The sequence below is a fragment of the Ranitomeya imitator genome, chromosome 7 (genome assembly GCF_032444005.1).
Source record: "Ranitomeya imitator isolate aRanImi1 chromosome 7, aRanImi1.pri, whole genome shotgun sequence".
NCBI lineage: Eukaryota > Metazoa > Chordata > Amphibia > Anura > Dendrobatidae > Ranitomeya > Ranitomeya imitator.
Genome location: NC_091288.1, coordinates 144,509,691 through 144,526,695, shown reverse-complemented (window position 1 = coordinate 144,526,695; position 17,005 = coordinate 144,509,691). Strand labels below are relative to the sequence as shown.

General features: G+C 42.4%; 1 protein-coding gene across 2 annotated transcripts in view; it reads right to left on the bottom strand.

Moving 5' to 3' along the window:
- Positions 1-17,005, bottom strand: part of DNAH7 (dynein axonemal heavy chain 7) — a 560,306-nt gene that overhangs the window by 399,756 nt on the left and 143,545 nt on the right. For both annotated transcript variants that reach the window (XM_069733889.1, XM_069733890.1), the window contains 4 exons: positions 15,286-15,364; positions 13,343-13,567; positions 12,952-13,098; positions 5,555-6,240 (listed from right to left, as the gene is read on the bottom strand). In XM_069733889.1, coding sequence (XP_069589990.1) covers positions 5,555-6,240; positions 12,952-13,098; positions 13,343-13,567; positions 15,286-15,364 — 1,137 coding nt within the window. The remainder of the gene's footprint in view (positions 1-5,554; positions 6,241-12,951; positions 13,099-13,342; positions 13,568-15,285; positions 15,365-17,005) is intronic.

The window sequence follows — 17,005 nt, the reverse complement described above, 5'->3', positions numbered from 1 at the left end:
AAGCAATGCAGTAGGGAGATGGGAGAAAGTTCCACAAAGTCAACTATCACTGCAGCCCTCCACCAGTAGGGGCCTTTATGGAAGAGTGGCCCAACAGAAGCCTCTCCTCAGTGCAAGACATATGAAAGTCCGCATAGAGTTTGCTAAAAATCACATGAAGGACTCCCAGACTACGAGAAATAAGATTCTCTGGTCTGACGAGATGAAGCTAGACCTTTTTGGTGATAATTTTAAGTGGTATGTGTGGAGAAAACCAGGCACTGCTCATCACCTGCCCAATACAATCCCAACAGTGAAACATGGTGGTGGCAGCATCATGCTTTGGGGGTGTTTTTCAGCTGCAGGGACAGGATGACTGGACATTGAAGGAAACATGAATGCGGCCAAGTACAAAGATATCCTGGATGAAAACCTCTTTCAGAGCGCTCTGGACCTCAGACTTGGCCGAAGGTTCACCTTCCAACAAGACAACTCTGTGACCTTTCTTGACTGGCCTAGCCAGAGCCCGGACCTAAACCCAATTGAGCATCTCTGGAGTTACCTGAAAATGGCTGTCCACCAAAGTTCACCATCCAACCTGACGGAATTGGAGAGAATCTGCAAGAAAGAATGGCAGAGGATCCCCAAATTCAGGTGTGAAAAACTTGTTGCATCATTCCCAAGAAGACTCATTGCTGTACTAGCTCAAAAGGGTGCTTCTACTCAATACTGAGCAAAGGGTCTGAATACTTATGACCATGTGATATTTCAGTTTTTCTTTTTTTAATAAATTTGCAAAAATTACCACATTTCTGTTTTTTTTAGTCAAGATGGGGTGCAGAGTGTACATTAATGAGAAAAAAATTAACTTTTTTGAATTTACCAAATGGCTGCAATGAAACAAAGAGTGAAAAATTTAAAGGGGTCTGAATATTTTCTGTACCCACTGAATATACTAGGATGGGGCCAGAAAGGGGAACATATCTACCTGGATGGGTCCCATGGTAAGGGTCATATATACTAGGAAGGGGGACCTATATACCAGGATGGGCACAGGATGGAGAAGATATATACCAGTGTGGGGAAGATATATACCATGATGGGGAAAATATATATACCAGGATGGGGAACCTATATCCAAGGATTGAGCCCAGGATGGGGAAGATATATACCACGATGGGCCCAGGGTGGGAAGATATATACCATGATGGGGAAGGTATATACTAGGATAGGCCCAGGGTGGGGAAGATATATACCATGATAGGGAAGATATATACCAGGATGGGCCCAGGGTGGGAAGATATATACCATGATGGGGAAGGTATATACTAGGATGGGCCCAGGGTGGGGAAGATATATACCATGATGGGGAAGGTATATACTAGGATGGGCCCAGGGTGGGGAAGATATATACCATGATGGGCAAGATATATTCCAGAATGAGGAACATATATCCAAGGATTGAGCTCAGGATGAGGAAGATATATACCAGGATGGGCCAAGGGTGGGGAAGATATATACCAGGATGGGCCAAGGGTGGGGAAGATATATACCAGGATGGTCCAAGGGTGTAGAACATATATACCATGATGGGGAAGATATATACAGTGGGGCAAAAAAGTATTTAGTCAGTCAGCAATAGTGCAAGTTCCACCACTTAAAAAGATGAGAGGCGTCTGTAATTTACATCATAGGTAGACCTCAACTATGGGAGACAAACTGAGAAAAAAAATCCAGAAAATCACATTGTCTGTTTTTTTAACATTTTATTTGCATATTATGGTGGAAAATAAGTATTTGGTCAGAAACAAACAATCAAGATTTCAGGCTCTCACAGACCTGTAACTTCTTCTTTAAGAGTCTCCTCTTTCCTCCACTCATTACCTGTAGTAATGGCACCTGTTTAAACTTGTTATCAGTATAAAAAGACACCTGTGCACACCCTCAAACAGTCTGACTCCAAACTCCACTATGGTGAAGACCAAAGAGCTGTCAAAGGACACCAGAAACAAAATTGTAGCCCTGCACCAGGCTGGGAAGACTGAATCTGCAATAGCCAACCAGCTTGGAGTGAAAAAATCGACAGTGGGAGCAATAATTAGAAAATGGAAGACATACAAGACCACTGATAATCTCCCTCGATCTGGGGCTCTACGCAAAATCCCACCCCGTGGGGTCAGAATGATCACAAGAACGGTGAGCAAAAATCCCAGAACCATGCGGGGGGACCTAGTGAATGAACTGCAGAGAGCTGGGACCAATGTAACAAGGCCTACCATAAGTAACACACTACGCCACCATGGACTCAGATCCGGCAGTGCCAGACGTGTCCCACTGCTTAAGCCAGTACATGTCCGGGCCCGTCTGAAGTTTGCTAGAGAGCATTTGGATGATCCAGAGAAGTTTTGGGAGAATGTCCTATGGTCTGATGAAATCAAACTGGAACTGTTTGGTAGAAGCACAACTTGTCATGTTTGGAGGAAAAAGAATACTGAGTTGCATCCATCAAACACCATACCTACTGAAAAGCATGGTGGTGGAAACATCATGCTTTGGGGCTGTTTCTCTGCAAAGGGGCCAGGACGACTGATCCGGGTACATGAAAGAATGAATGGGGCCATGTATCGTGAGATTTTGAGTGCAAACCTCCTTCCATCAGCAAGGGCGTTGAAGATGAAACGTGGCTGGGTCTTTCAACATGACAATGATCCAAAGCACACCGCCAGGGCAACAAAGGAGTGGCTTCGTAAGAAGCATTTCAAGGTCCTGGAGTGGCCTAGCCAGTCTCCAGATCTCAACCCTATAGAAAACCTTTGAAGGGAGTTGAAAGTCCGTGTTGCCAAGCGAAAAGCCAAAAACATCACTGCTCTAGAGGAGATCTGCATGGAGGAATGGGCCAACATACCAACAACAGTGTGTGGCAACCTTGTGAAGACTTACAGAAAACGTTTGACCTCTGTCATTGCCAACAAAGGATATATTACAAAGTATTGAGATGAAATTTTGTTTCTGACCAAATACTTATTTTCCACCATAATATGCAAATAAAATGTTAAAAAAACAGACAATGTGATTTTCTGGATTTTTTTTTCTCAGTTTGTCTCCCATAGTTGAGGTCTACCTATGATGTAAATTACAGACGCCTCTCATCTTTTTAAGTGGTGGAACTTGCACTATTGCTGACTGACTAAATACTTTTTTGCCCCACTGTAACTGGATTGGGAACATATATCCAAGGATTGAGCCCAGGATGGGGAAGATATATACCAGGATGGGCCCAGGGTGGGGAAGATATATACCATGATGAGGAAGATATATACCAGGATGGGCCCAGGGTGGGAAGATATACCATATACTATGATGGGGAAGATATATACCAGGATGGGGAACATATATCCAAGGGTTGAGCCCAGGATGGAGAAGATATATACCAGGATGGGCCCAGGGTGGGGAAGATATACAGTATACCATGATGGGCAAGATATATTCCAGAATGAGGAACATATATCCAAGGATTGAGCTCAGGATGGGGAAGATATATACCAGGATGGGTCAAGGGTGGAGAAGATATATACCATGATGGGGAAGATATATACCAGGATGGGCCCAGGGTGTAGAACATATATACCATGATGGGGAAGATATATATTAGGATGGGCCCAGGGTGGGAAGATATATTCCATGATGGGGAAGGTATATACCAGGATGGGCCCAGGGTGTAGAACATATATACCATGATGGGGAAGATATATATTAGGATGGGCCCAGGGTGGGAAGATATATACCATGATGGGGAAAGTATATACCAGGATGGGCCCAGAGTGGAAAGATATATACTATGATGGGGAAGATGTATACCAGGATGGGCCCAGAGTGGGAGGATATATACCATGATGGGGAAGATATATACCAGGATGGGCCCAGGGTGGGGAACATATACACCATGATGGGGAAGGTATATACCAGGATGGGCCAGGGTGGGGAAGATATATACCAGGATGGGGAACATATATACCAGGATTGAGGACACAGATACTACGATGGCCCAGGACGGGGGACATTACTACATAATGGGTTAGGGAGCACAACTCTTATGCCCTTATAGGATTTAGAACGCTATAAGGGCCCATACATCTGACCAACATCTGGGGCAGATGGGGCAGTGCATGTGTGTGTGGGGGGGCAGGTACAAATTTTGCACCGGGGCCCATTGGACTGTAGTTACGTCACTATACACAGGTATATTATACTGAGCAGACTTATGGCAGCCATAGAATTCTATGGAACATTAATGTACCATCATTTGCCTCTGAGTTCGCGCAGGGATTTTCGTTCAACTTTAATAAGTAAAACTAATTATAGTAATAGAAAAAAGTGATTCAAAATGTAAGGAGTGGTGATAACGGTAGAGTGTCTGACTGCGGTGGCAAGGGCCCACCAGTGACGCGGACTCTGGGAGCCCACTTTCAGATACAGGCAAATATTACATTATCTTCTTTCACAAATTCGCCTTTTCTTCTATCTAATATATAATTGCCTAGAATACTACTTCCTGCAATTTGTGCCAACTTCCGTGGCTTTGTCCGGAGCTAATGTCCGGAGCTAATGTCCGGAGCTAATGTCCGGAGATTAATTGCCTAGAATACTACTTCCTGCAATTTGTGCCAACTTCCGTGGCTTTGTCCGGAGCTAATGTCCGGAGCTAATGTCCGGAGCTAATGTGCGGAGATAATGTCCGGAGCTAATGTCCGGAGCTAATGTCCGGGGCTAATATCCGGAGATAAGTGACGTCAACAGTGTCCAGTGTCTGATTGGTTGCCGCCTGCTGCGAGCGACCAATCAGAAACGTGCCGTACTGTGACACACTCCGCCCGCCATTTTGGTGTGATTTTTGAATTTTTACCTCACAGCAAGTTTCTACTGCGTGGAGGCGGGCCCAGTGACGTTGCTCTTCAAGCTCCTGCCGAATTTTGTCAAAAAAACGATAATACCATTTACCAAAACTATATATATTTAGTTGTGAAGTGGTTCAGTGACATTTTCACACCAATTTTGAACTTTTGTTTGGTGTTTTCTCCATATACTGCCTATTATTTTTGTTCTTTCTTACTATTATTTATTAATTGTATTATTCTTACATTTGAATAAATAAAGTATATATGGATTCTAGACTCCCGATTCTTTAGAATTGGGCTGCCATCTAGTATAATAATAAATGGATAGTTTATTGAATGATGAGAATCTGTGCGGTCTGTACTATAGTGAATCAAGAGTATTGGGCCAACTTGTGATCATGTTGGAGGGTAAGCGGCTTACTCCTGCACAGGGGCCCACCGGGTGATTCACATGCTCCCCTAGGGGCCAATCCAAGCCCACTTTTCTATATGTGGAGCCAGAAGTGCCCAGGATTACAGAAACAGAAGAATGGGTTGTACTATACTGTTTCCATGTCTGGATAGGAGTGAATGGGAGTCACAGATACATATACCATATACCAAATACCAGTTAGCAGTAGCAACAGTTATTTCCAATGAACGTTACAATACAAGGTGACCGACTCATAACCATCCATTACCTTATTTCATTTTCAAACGCCTTAATAAATGGGGACCCTCTCATGGTTTGTGTCTTCACAATGTGATCATCTAGCAGCATCTGGATATCATCCACAGCTGATAAAATATAGGTCCCAGTTTCGCGATATGAAAGTAACGTGAACTCCATTGGGTCCCACTCAGAAATCATTTTCTCCATTGCTTTCTCCAGTGAGTATTCCTTGCTTGCACACTCACTAATGCCTTCAAATTTGTCCAAATATGGCTGGAGTTTCATGTCCAGAAAGGTATTAACACTGGTGTCCTCTTGGGGTTTAATCGGGTAGCCAACCACAGCAGACATGGCCTCCCAGTGCCTGTGGCGGAGTCCTGGGTTACAGACCACCTGGATCAGGGGGATTAATAGTCTGAATTCTTCCACCTTCTGCTTGATGTTCAGTGTCAGAGACTGAGCATTAGGGGAGCTGGTGAACGTTCTCTCCAGCTTGTACAGTAACCTCCAGTAATTCCCCACATCTTGCTCCACAACATCCGGGTTTACCGTAGTATAAGGCCCTTCCATCCAACTTTTATACTTGCTGTTAAACTCCACTATTGTCTCATAGAGTTTGAGATATGGATTAAGGGAGTCTTGAATCTTTTTCCTTTGTGGATACTGAGACGCTGCCCAGCCGAACGCTTCCTCCTCCAAATTAAGCTGATCAATCTGAAATGTGAAATATCTCAGTAAATATCAAACTTTAAGGACAAAACCTGAGAAAATAAATTTTCCATCATAACAGAGTTAAAAACGTTCAGAGTAATGGCAGGTGCAGAAGAGGAAAGTTTTTGTTGAGAAAATCAGATCAGTTATGCTAATCACACTCTGATCAGGGTGTGATCGTACTAAGCTCCGATTCCTTCAGATGAGTGGAAGATGGAGAAAAAAAGTCTCCATCTTCTCCATTGTGTAAGGCAGAGGAAATCAGACTGCACTCAGATGACATCCGAGTGCAGTCCGATGTTTCCCTTACACTCACTGACTTGCTTGGTCGAGTGTAATTCGAATATCATACCAAACTTGGGAATGCAGCGATTCCTTTTGCGCAGACAAAGACAACCCGAGAAAAAAATTGGACATGTGCAAGGCGCCATAGACTACATTGGTCCCAGTGAAATCTGATGTTTTATTGCTTTGTGCTAGCACCAAAAATATGCTCATCTGTATTTGCCCTTACTCTTGGATGTTTAGAAAATAGGCACAGCATTTAACATCCAGGAGCACTCAGGTCTTATTATTATTAGTGCAGTTGCAGACGAGATTTCTTAGAGTATGATTCAACAAAACATTGGATTGCACCTGGACCAATGTCACACCATGAAGCCGTGCACGTGTCAGATTTTTTCCTTTGACAGTCTTTCCGAAAAAAAAATACTCACTGCATGCTCCGATATTAATATCACACTCAGACCTGCAAGTCAATAAGTGCATGGGAAACATAGTGCTGCATTCGGATGACATTTGAGTGCAGTCCGATTTCCAATGACTGACACAATGGAGGAGATGGAGACATTTTTCTCCATTTTCTCCTCATCCGAGCAAATTGATGCACACTATGCTCACACTTTGGTCAGAGTCTGATCAGGGTGTCATGTGCATAATCGACTCAATTCTCTTGGGCGAGAACATCTACGTCCGCCTGCCCCTGGCCTTATGGGAAGGGTAGTTGTATTACAGTTGGAGACACATAAGACATAATAATCACATGTGAAGTGCAAGGCGCTTTAGGTTGGTCTCCCCCAACTCCGCAATGATATCTTTTTTATACCAGTCTCTGGTACAAACCGTTTAGAACCGACTAAGGTCCAACCTGTGGATTTCGGCAGGATCAGTTAGATTTGTGGATTTGGTGGATGGAAACACATTGGAAGTTCTCTCGTTTGATGATATGAAATCTAAATTTGCTGTAACTAATAGAGAGTTCCTCCAGTTCATGCAGATTCGGCACCTGGCGTCGTCACTCTATGGCTCATTGACGGTTTCTCAACCAACGGAATTTGAGAGGCTTTGTAAGAAAGGCACGTCAACTAAAGGGTTAATATCAGATATTTACAGGATCTTGGGTTCTCCGTGGACTGACCCTCCCTTGAAACATCCGTATATGATTAGATGGGAGTCTCTCTTGGGAAAAATATGAAATTTGGATGTTTTGGTATCACACTCCAGAGCTCCTACATGGACCGAACCACCAGCACCCAAATACTTATATTACATATTTGCTGGTGTTGTAGCTCAGCACCGGGTTCTCAGTTCCATATTTTCTGGTCTTGCCCTGGGTTGGGTGGATTTTCAGAAAAAGTGAAAACCTTAATACAAATGGTTCTATATGTGGGGGATGAGCTCGACCCTGCTATATAGTTACTAAATGTTTCCCCTAGCCTAGAGGAATGGAGAGGAATTGGGCCAGACTGCTGAATGTTTGATTGCCCGTCATTGGAGACAAACTAATCCTCCCTCTTATCATAAGGTTTTGGATAGAACAGCCAACATTCGCAGGATATATCACATGACAGCCTTACTGAATGCGAGTTTGGACAGATTTGAGCCCGTCTTGGCTCCCTGCGACTATTTTAAGGCCCAAAACAATAGTTCGGAGCATGTTGGTTTTTGAACAGGTCCCTTCTTCTTCTTCCCTTCCCTATGTGTATGTCTCGTCTTATTTAGTATTGTGGCTTTATAAGAATTATAATAGGTATATGGGGATGGAGTCATCTTCACTTGTAGACTTTCTCTCTTTTTCTGTTCTATTGCACAATATGTTTTGATGCCACGGGGGGAAACGTCTTCCAGAGTTCATTCTAATTGTACTCCTTTCTGGTCCTCTAGTAAGTAAGCCAAATTGTGATTGTTTTGTCTATTTCTGATTGCAACATTTTATAAAATGTAATAAAAATTAGTTATATAAAAAAAAGGAATCACATGTGACTCGTGGGCCAATAGGAGGAAATCACTTCTCAACATCTGGTAATACAGATACAGGTTACCTTTTCTCTTATCTCAAAATATTTTAAGATGTGTGGAAATCCTCATGTTTTTAAAGATGTAAAACTGGTCAGAAAAATATACACTGGCGCACAGGGTGTACATTTGTAAATATTTAGGCATTGGGGTTTAATATTTCTACCAAAGCATTTTTTTCAAAATTTGAAAGAAAAATGATTCATACATTGGCATGAAATTGACTAGTATTTTATGTATACTTCCTCCGAGTTAATTGTTTTTCTTGTTGGTTTATACAAAGTTATACCTACAATGTTTGTGGTGGGTAAGCACCATTCTGCCTCTCCGGTGGGGATACTTTTAGGTGTGTATTCCTATATTACTGCCAATGTAATGATTAAGCCTATGTTCCATCCCCTGATGACGGTGCTAGCGCGGTGAAACATGTTGGGGAACGCTGGTGCTAAAATTTTCTGTCCTATTCTGCCAATATGTATTAGCATACCGGGTGCTTTTCTACATATAAAGTAGTAGGAATACTGCATAAAATAACTGCAGACTTCTGAGACAGATTAGGAAAAAAAGGTTTTATACCCTTTGTATGTACTTTATCTTAATTAATAGAAATAAAAGTTGAATTTTATGGTCTTCTAGTGAGGGTTTATTTGGGCTTCTCCCCAATTCGGAAATTATATATACCGTAGATATCTATCCCTCCAAAGACCATCTTAGTTCCTCCATTATTTTTATTATACTCTATTACTGCCCATGTTTTTTTATCTGTTGGAGGTCACTAAACATACATAGTATGGCATACTGTCAGGGTCGGGCTGGCTCACCGGAGAACCAGAGGATTTTCCAGTGGGCCCAGGCACTGACAACTGATGGCATACTGGCCAGCAGCTGCCTAGGGACCCCAGTGGTCCAGGGGCCCCCAGCCAGTGGTGTCTCGCTAATAGTGGCACTCCCAGCAGATATGGGACCCCTGAGTCAGGGGGACCCACTTGGTGTCAGCGGAGCAGCAGCTGGAGACAGGAGCCTGTCCCAGCTGCTAAAGAGAAATTAATATTCACGCTTCCCCATGCACCCATGGGCGTGGAGAGGAGTGAGTATTCATTTCACGTAGCGGGCAGTGTTAGCCGCAGGCTGAGGCTAACACTGCCCACATGTAAATGCGGAGCGGCTGCATTGGGGCCCCGGAGGGGGGCCCCTGCAGGGCAGCTAATCCCTGCAGCTTGGCAGTGAAGTGGAGCAGCAGGGATCCGATGCCGTCCTGCTTCCTGTCTGCTATCCGGCGCTTCCTGTCTGACAGAGCGCGGCTGGATGATGTCATCATTCAGGCGGCTGTTTAAGAGAGGATGCTGCCAGCGACAAAGATGCTGCTTCCTGGATGTGCTGCGGTTGCGGGGAACGTGGGGATAGGTGAGTGTTGCTGTGTCTCTGTTTGTCTGCCTGCGTGAGTGTATGCGGTTCGGTGCTGTGTGTGTGTGTCGTGCTGTGTGTATTGGAGATTGGCAATGACGTGGGTGATGGAGAGAGCAGTGATGGGAATGTGGGGGAGAAGGCAATGTTGGAGGTGGTGGAAAGGGTTGGTGGGGGAGGAGGTAATGATGAAGGAGGTGTAATGGGCAATGATGGGGTGGTGGGGAGAAGGCAATGATGGGGGTCATGGAAAGGACAATGATGGTGGTGGTGGTGGGGGGAGGCAATGATGGAGGTGTTGGAATGGGCAATCATGGGGGTGGTGGGGGAGAAAGCAATGATGGAGGTGGTGGAAAGGAAAATGATGGTAGTGGTGGAAAGGACAATGGAGGTGAGGGAGCAGGCAATGATGGAGGTGGTCTAATGGGCAATGATAGGGGTGAGAAGTTGAGGGAGCAGGCAATGATGGAGGTGGTGATGAGGACAATGATGGAGGTGGAGGGGGCTGCATTATATCCTATGAGGGGAGCTGTGTTATACTTTGAAGGGGCTACATTATATTCTGTGTGGGGCTGCATTATTCTCTCAGGGGGCTACATTATGTTCTGGGGGCTACATAATACTATAAGAGGGGGGTTGGATTATGCCCTATGAGGAGTCTACAGTATATTCTATGGGGGGCTGCATTATACCTTATGTGGGGGTTGCATTACATTTTGTGGGGCGCTGCATTATTCACTATGAGGGGGCTGCACTATATTCTATGAAGGGCTGTATTATATTCTGTAAGGGGGATACATTATATTTCGTGAGGGGGGCTGCATTATATTCCATGAGGGGGACTGCATTATATTCCATGAGGGGGGTTGCATTATATTCCATGAGGGGGCTACATTATATTCTATGAGGGGGTTACCCCTGCTACATAATTAAGATGTGTACTGCCTTATATTATACCCCGATATTAGCGTGATTTACCCCACAATTGGTGGTCTTGTATTTATTTCTATGTAGCTACATAGTGGGCCCCACGAATGATTTTCTCTGGTGGGACCAAGGTGCTCCAGTCCGACGCTGCATACTGTCGTATTGGGTGATGACCGTGCCCATATCACTGTGTGCACATCACATTTTATCTGTGTTTGTGCCTATTCCATTTTGTTGTTAGAAGAAAGTGTAATATTTATCTACTGTATGGTGCGGTGTTTGTTGCGGTGTTTGTTCTCATTGTAGAAGAATTCCTTGTACAACGTACAAGGAAGAACAGCAACAGCCTGGCAGCACACAGCAATTATAAAAGACACAGTGGCGGTAAACTATAAATTATAATATAGTAGATCTGAGGACGGCATATGCATAGATCTACAGGGAAATCAGATTCATTATCGATAACCAACATACACAGACATAAAATAAATGTCATTTCAGAGAATAAACATTTCCATTCAGTATGACCTAACTGTGAGGAAATACAGTAAAAAAAAATACATCAAAATAAAGGCCACAAAGATTATTAAGATTATTATTTTTTAACACATCCAGTTGTGGAACTGATTTTTATTCCAAGATCTACTAAAAACCCCTTTAAAAAGGTACAAAAGACAGAACACATGAACAGCAAGTTGTTTTGATATTGTTGTGCATACGTTCATTATTTTTAACATTTATTGAGCACGATTTTCAGGTGGGTTTCAGACAGACTAAGCTGAAAAATAAGCCGTGTCCTCATACCCTTTCAAGGCTCTATAATAAGGAACAAAGACACACAAAGTGAACAAACAGCTGTTTCGCGTACGTACATGCTTCTTCACAGGCTTCTTCCAACAGAGCTGTAAGAATTGTGTACTTACGTGAAACAGCTGTTGCTCTTTTCCTTTGTGTCTCTGTTCACCATCCTGTGACCAAATAACTTTACCTTCAGATTTAATTTCCAGTGGTGAGTGGCACTTTCTATGTTTTTTATTCTGTTTTTGAAGTTTCAAGTTGGATATTTTTTTAGCTGAGCACCTCTGGATCTACAGCTCTGTCAAAAATTAAGAGACCACCACATGAAAACCCTGTCATGGGCAGCCCATTCTCCAGACCTGAACCCCATTGAAAACCTCTGGAATGTAATCAAGAGGATGATGGATGGTCACAAGCCATCAAACAAAGAAGAACTGCTTACATTTTTGCGCCAAAAGCAGTGTGAAAGACTGGTGGAAAGCATGCCAAGACGCATGAAAGCTGTGATTAAAAATCATGGTTATTCCACAAAATATTGATTTCTGAACTCTTCCTGAGTTAAAACATTAGTATTGCTGTTTCTAAATGGTTATGAACTTGTTTTCTTTGCATTATATGAGGTCTAAAAGAACTGTAGTTTTTTTTTATTTTGACCATTTCTCCTTTTCAGAAAAAAAAATTATTGCTTGGAAATTCAGAGACATGTTGTCAGAAGTTTATAGACTAAAGGAACAATTTACATTTTATTCAAAAAATTATCTATCAAGAGAAAAATCAGACAAACTGAAGATTTTGCAGAAGTCTCTTAATTTTTGCCAGAGCTGTATACTCCAAGTATTCAGATTCACTGGCTTTCTTTGATATTGGGTTTGCTAAGCAGTATCAGTGTTTTCTCTTTTTGACAAACATTTAAAATGCTAAATCTCTGCAGTAAAATTACCAAGTATAAAATTTGCACCAAGTAGTTGTGATGAATATAATTGAAAATATGCTGCAAATGATGCGCTGGGTGTAATCCACAGTGTAAATCAGCAGCTTAACTTCACCTGCTGCAGATTGAAAAGTGGAACGTAGGTCATGTTAAGCTGCAGATTGATTTATTCATCTACAATACGAATGATATTCGTCAAAATGCAACTTCTGCGGTACGCTGTGGATTATCCTCCAACAAATATTTGGCGGACAATCTACAGTGTATATGTTACGTGGACACATGCTCTGGTGTAACATTTTAGGTGTGAAAAAAAACTGAATATTATACAGTAACACACAGTGAACATAAATACCAACCTTTTCAATGGCTTGTTCCAGCTTGGAATTCAGGGACTGTGCTTTTTTCAGGTATCTGTTCACCTCCTGGATATCCCCATACGCTTCAAATTCTTTAACTTGCTTGCCATAGCTCTCCAGTTCTTCAACAAACCTCTCACAACGTAACTGTACAATAATCAAAGATTCATTGAAAAAAACAAGTTCACAACTTTAAAACCAATATTGTACATATTTTGTAGACAGGAGAATGAAAGCTACAAAGCCCATTTATTTTGTATGGTGCAAATTGCTATTATCGCACTGAAATAAATGTCTGTATAAATTATAAGACACTCAGGAAACAAATCCATTTCATTATATCATAAAAGTGACGTCAGATAATGTGTAACTAAATGTATATGTTGCTGACCTTTAGTCCTTCTTGATACTGTTCAGTCTTATCCCTAATTATCTTTCTGTGCTCCTCAAACACTTCTCCCATTCGGCCGTGCCACTGAAAGGTACTGTTGTTCAAACGAATATCGGAAGGAGACAAAGTTACATAATCCACAAGGAACAAAAGGTGATTTTTGGATTCTACAAGTTTCTGCTCCATAAACATCATATCCTGAGCTTCCACCTTCTTAATGTATTCCTGAGGAAGAAACAAAAGAAAATAATTTATATCATTTAATTAGTCAAAATCATTCATCATATAAACGTTGTCTGATGTCTAGATAACCTACAGCTGCAGGTTATTACTACAGTTACTATTACTGCGGAGGTCAGAACCCCCGCTTTGATGTGGGCTCCGGCGGTGAGCCCACCTCAAAGCGAGGACATGTGAGCTGTTTTGAACAGCTGATATGTGCCCGCAATATTCACTCGCCGCTATTAACTAGTTAAATGCCGCTGTCAAATGCTGACTGCGGAATTTAACCGGCGCTTCCAGCCATCAGGCCGGAAATGAGCGCATCGCTGACCCCCGTCACATGATCGGGGCTCAGCGATGCGTCTGCATAGTAACCATAGAGGTCCTTGAGAACTCTATGGTTGCTGATGCCGGATTGCTATGAGCGCCACCCTGTGGTCGGCGCTCATAACAATGCAGGAATTCAGCTACATAGCAGCGATCTAATGATCGCTCCCATGTAGCTGAGCCGATCGAGTTGTGCCAGCTTCTAGCTTCCCATGGAGGCTATTGAAGCATGGCAAAAGTAAAAAAAAAGTTTAAAAACATATGAAAAAAATTAAAAAAATATAAAAGTTTAAATCACCCCCCTTTCGCCCCATTCAAAATAAAACAATTAAAAAAAATCAAACCTACACATATTTGGTATCGCCGTGTTCAGAATCGCCCGATCTATCAATAAAAAAAGGATTAACCTGATCACTAAACAGCGTAGCGAGAAAAAAATTTGAAACGCCAGAATTACGTTTCTTTTTTGGTCGCCGCGACATTGCATTAAAATGCAATAACGGGCGATCAAAAGAACATATCTGTACCAAAAATGGTATCATTAAAAACGCCAGCTCGGCAAGCAAAAAATAAGCCCTCACCCAGCCCAAGATCACGAAAAATGGAGACGCTACGGGTATTGTAAAATTGCACAATTTTTTATTTTTTTTTGCAAAGTTTGGAATTTTTTTTTTACCACTTAGATAAAACGTAACCTAGACATGTTTGGTGTCCATGAACTCGTAATGACCTGGAGAATCAAAATGGCAGGCCAGTTTTAGCATTTAGTGAACCTAGCAAAAAAGCCAAACAAAAAACAAGTGCGGGATTGCACTTTTTTGGCAATTTCACCGCACTTGGAATTTTTTTCCCCTTTTTCTAGTACACGACATGCTAAAACCAATTATGTCGTTCAAAAGTGCAACGTTTCCTGCAAAAAACAAGCCCTCACATGGCCAAAGTGATGGAAAAATAAAAAAGTTATGGCTCTGGGAAGGAGGGGAGTGAAAAACGAGAATGCAAAAACGGAAAAGGGCAAGGTCATGAAGGGGTTAAAGTCTCACTTTTCCATCAGCAGGTCCGGTATCATCACATTTCTAAAGATCTGAGAGGTTGCGGTAAGCAAGCGGCAAATATCATGCACCTGTCCTACTCTAATGAATAGGACGGGTCACGGATACCTGCCTCTCTGGCACTATACCCATCGCTGATCACCTATCCCATACATAAAGGATGTTCAACACACCCAGAATAAGACTTTTTGGAGTATTCACTCTACAGAGCTAAACTGTGGTAAAGAACCAAATCTGTATTTTGGGGGTAATCCAAATTGCTGAATTTTAACGTATCTTGCAAATTTCAAGAAAATTATCCAGATTTTCATTCTTCTTCACTAGAAGTATAGGCAGACATACCTTTAATTCCATGAGCTCTTGTGTATTTGGAGGGGTGCTGAGAGCCTTTTCTGCAATTTTTTCAAATTCATCACAAAGCCTGTAAAATATGATATTGTTTACTACTTAAAAGTTGTAAAACTCGCATAAAGCAATGAAAGTGCTACACATCATTTATATTATATATAAGATACACAATTCCATATTATACTCAACATTGAAATTGCAAAACGTCAAGAAATTAGAGAAATCCCAGGATGGATAGAAATGTTACTGACACAGTTGTGCTCAAAAGCTTACATACCCCAGCAGAATTTTTGCTTTCTTGGCCTTTTTTCAGAGGATATGATGACAACAATCCAAAACACAAGGCCAAGTCGACCTGTCATTAGCTACATCAGAACAAAGTGAAGGTTCTGGAGTGGCCATCTCAGTCTCCTGACCTCAACATCATTGAGACACTCATACACAACTACCACAAAAGACTCAATACACGGTATTAAGAAATGGGGTATGTGAACTTTTGATCAGGGTCATTTGGATTTTTTGGGTTGTCATTATGATTTAAAAAGAGAAAACATAGTAGTTTGACAATAAATGGCATCACCCAACCACTAACCATGAGTGGAGAAAAAGTTTCATATTCTCTGAAAAAAAGGCCAAGAAAGCAAAAATTCTGATGGGGTATGTAAACTTTTGACCACAACTGTATACATCTTGAAAAAAAATCCTCTTCTGCAGGCATGTGCCTGCGGTGGCAGCTGCGATGCAGCATTATTGAATATACACTGCTCAAAAAAATAAAGGGAACACTTAAACAACAGAATATAACTCCAAGTAAATCAAACTTCTGTGAAATCAAACTATCCACTTTGGAAGCAACACTGTTTGACAATCAATTTCACAATCAATGGAATAGACAACAGATGGAAATTATTGGCAATGATCAAGACTCACTCAATAAAGGAGTGGTTCTGCAGGTGGGGACCACAGACCACATCTCAGTACCAATGCTTTCTGGCTGATGTTTTTGGGTCACTTTTGAATGTTGGTTGTGCTTTCACACTCGTGGTAGCATGAGACGGACTCTACAACCCACACAAGTGGCTCGGGTAGTGCAGCTCATCCAGGATGGCACACATCAATGTGAGTTGTGCCAAGAAGGTTTGCTGTGTCTCTCAGCGTAGTGTCCAGAGGCTGGAGGCGCTACCAGGAGACAGGCCAGTACACCAGGAGACGTGGAGGGGGCCGTAGGAGGGCAACAACCCAGCAGCAGGACAACTACCTCAGCCTTTGTGCAAGGAGGAACAGGAGGAGCACTGCCAGAGTCCAGCAAAATGACCTCCAGCAGGCCACAAATGTGCATGCGTCTCCACAAATGGTTAGAAACCGACTCCATGAGGATGGTCTGAGTGCCTGACGTTCGCAGATGGGGGTTGTTCTCACAGCCCAACACCATGCAGGACGCTTGGCATTTGCCTCAGAACACCAGGATTGGCAAATTCGCCACTTGCGCCCTGTGTTATTATTATTATTTATTGTTATAGCGCCATTTATTCCATGGCGCTTTACATGTGAGGAGGGGTATACATAATAAAAACAAGTACAATAATCTTAAACAATACAAGTCATACCTGGTACAGGAGGAGTGAGGACCCTGCCCGCGAAGGCTTACAATCTACAAGGGATGGGTGAGAATACAGTAGGTGAGGATAGAGCTGGTCATGCAGCGGTTTGGTCG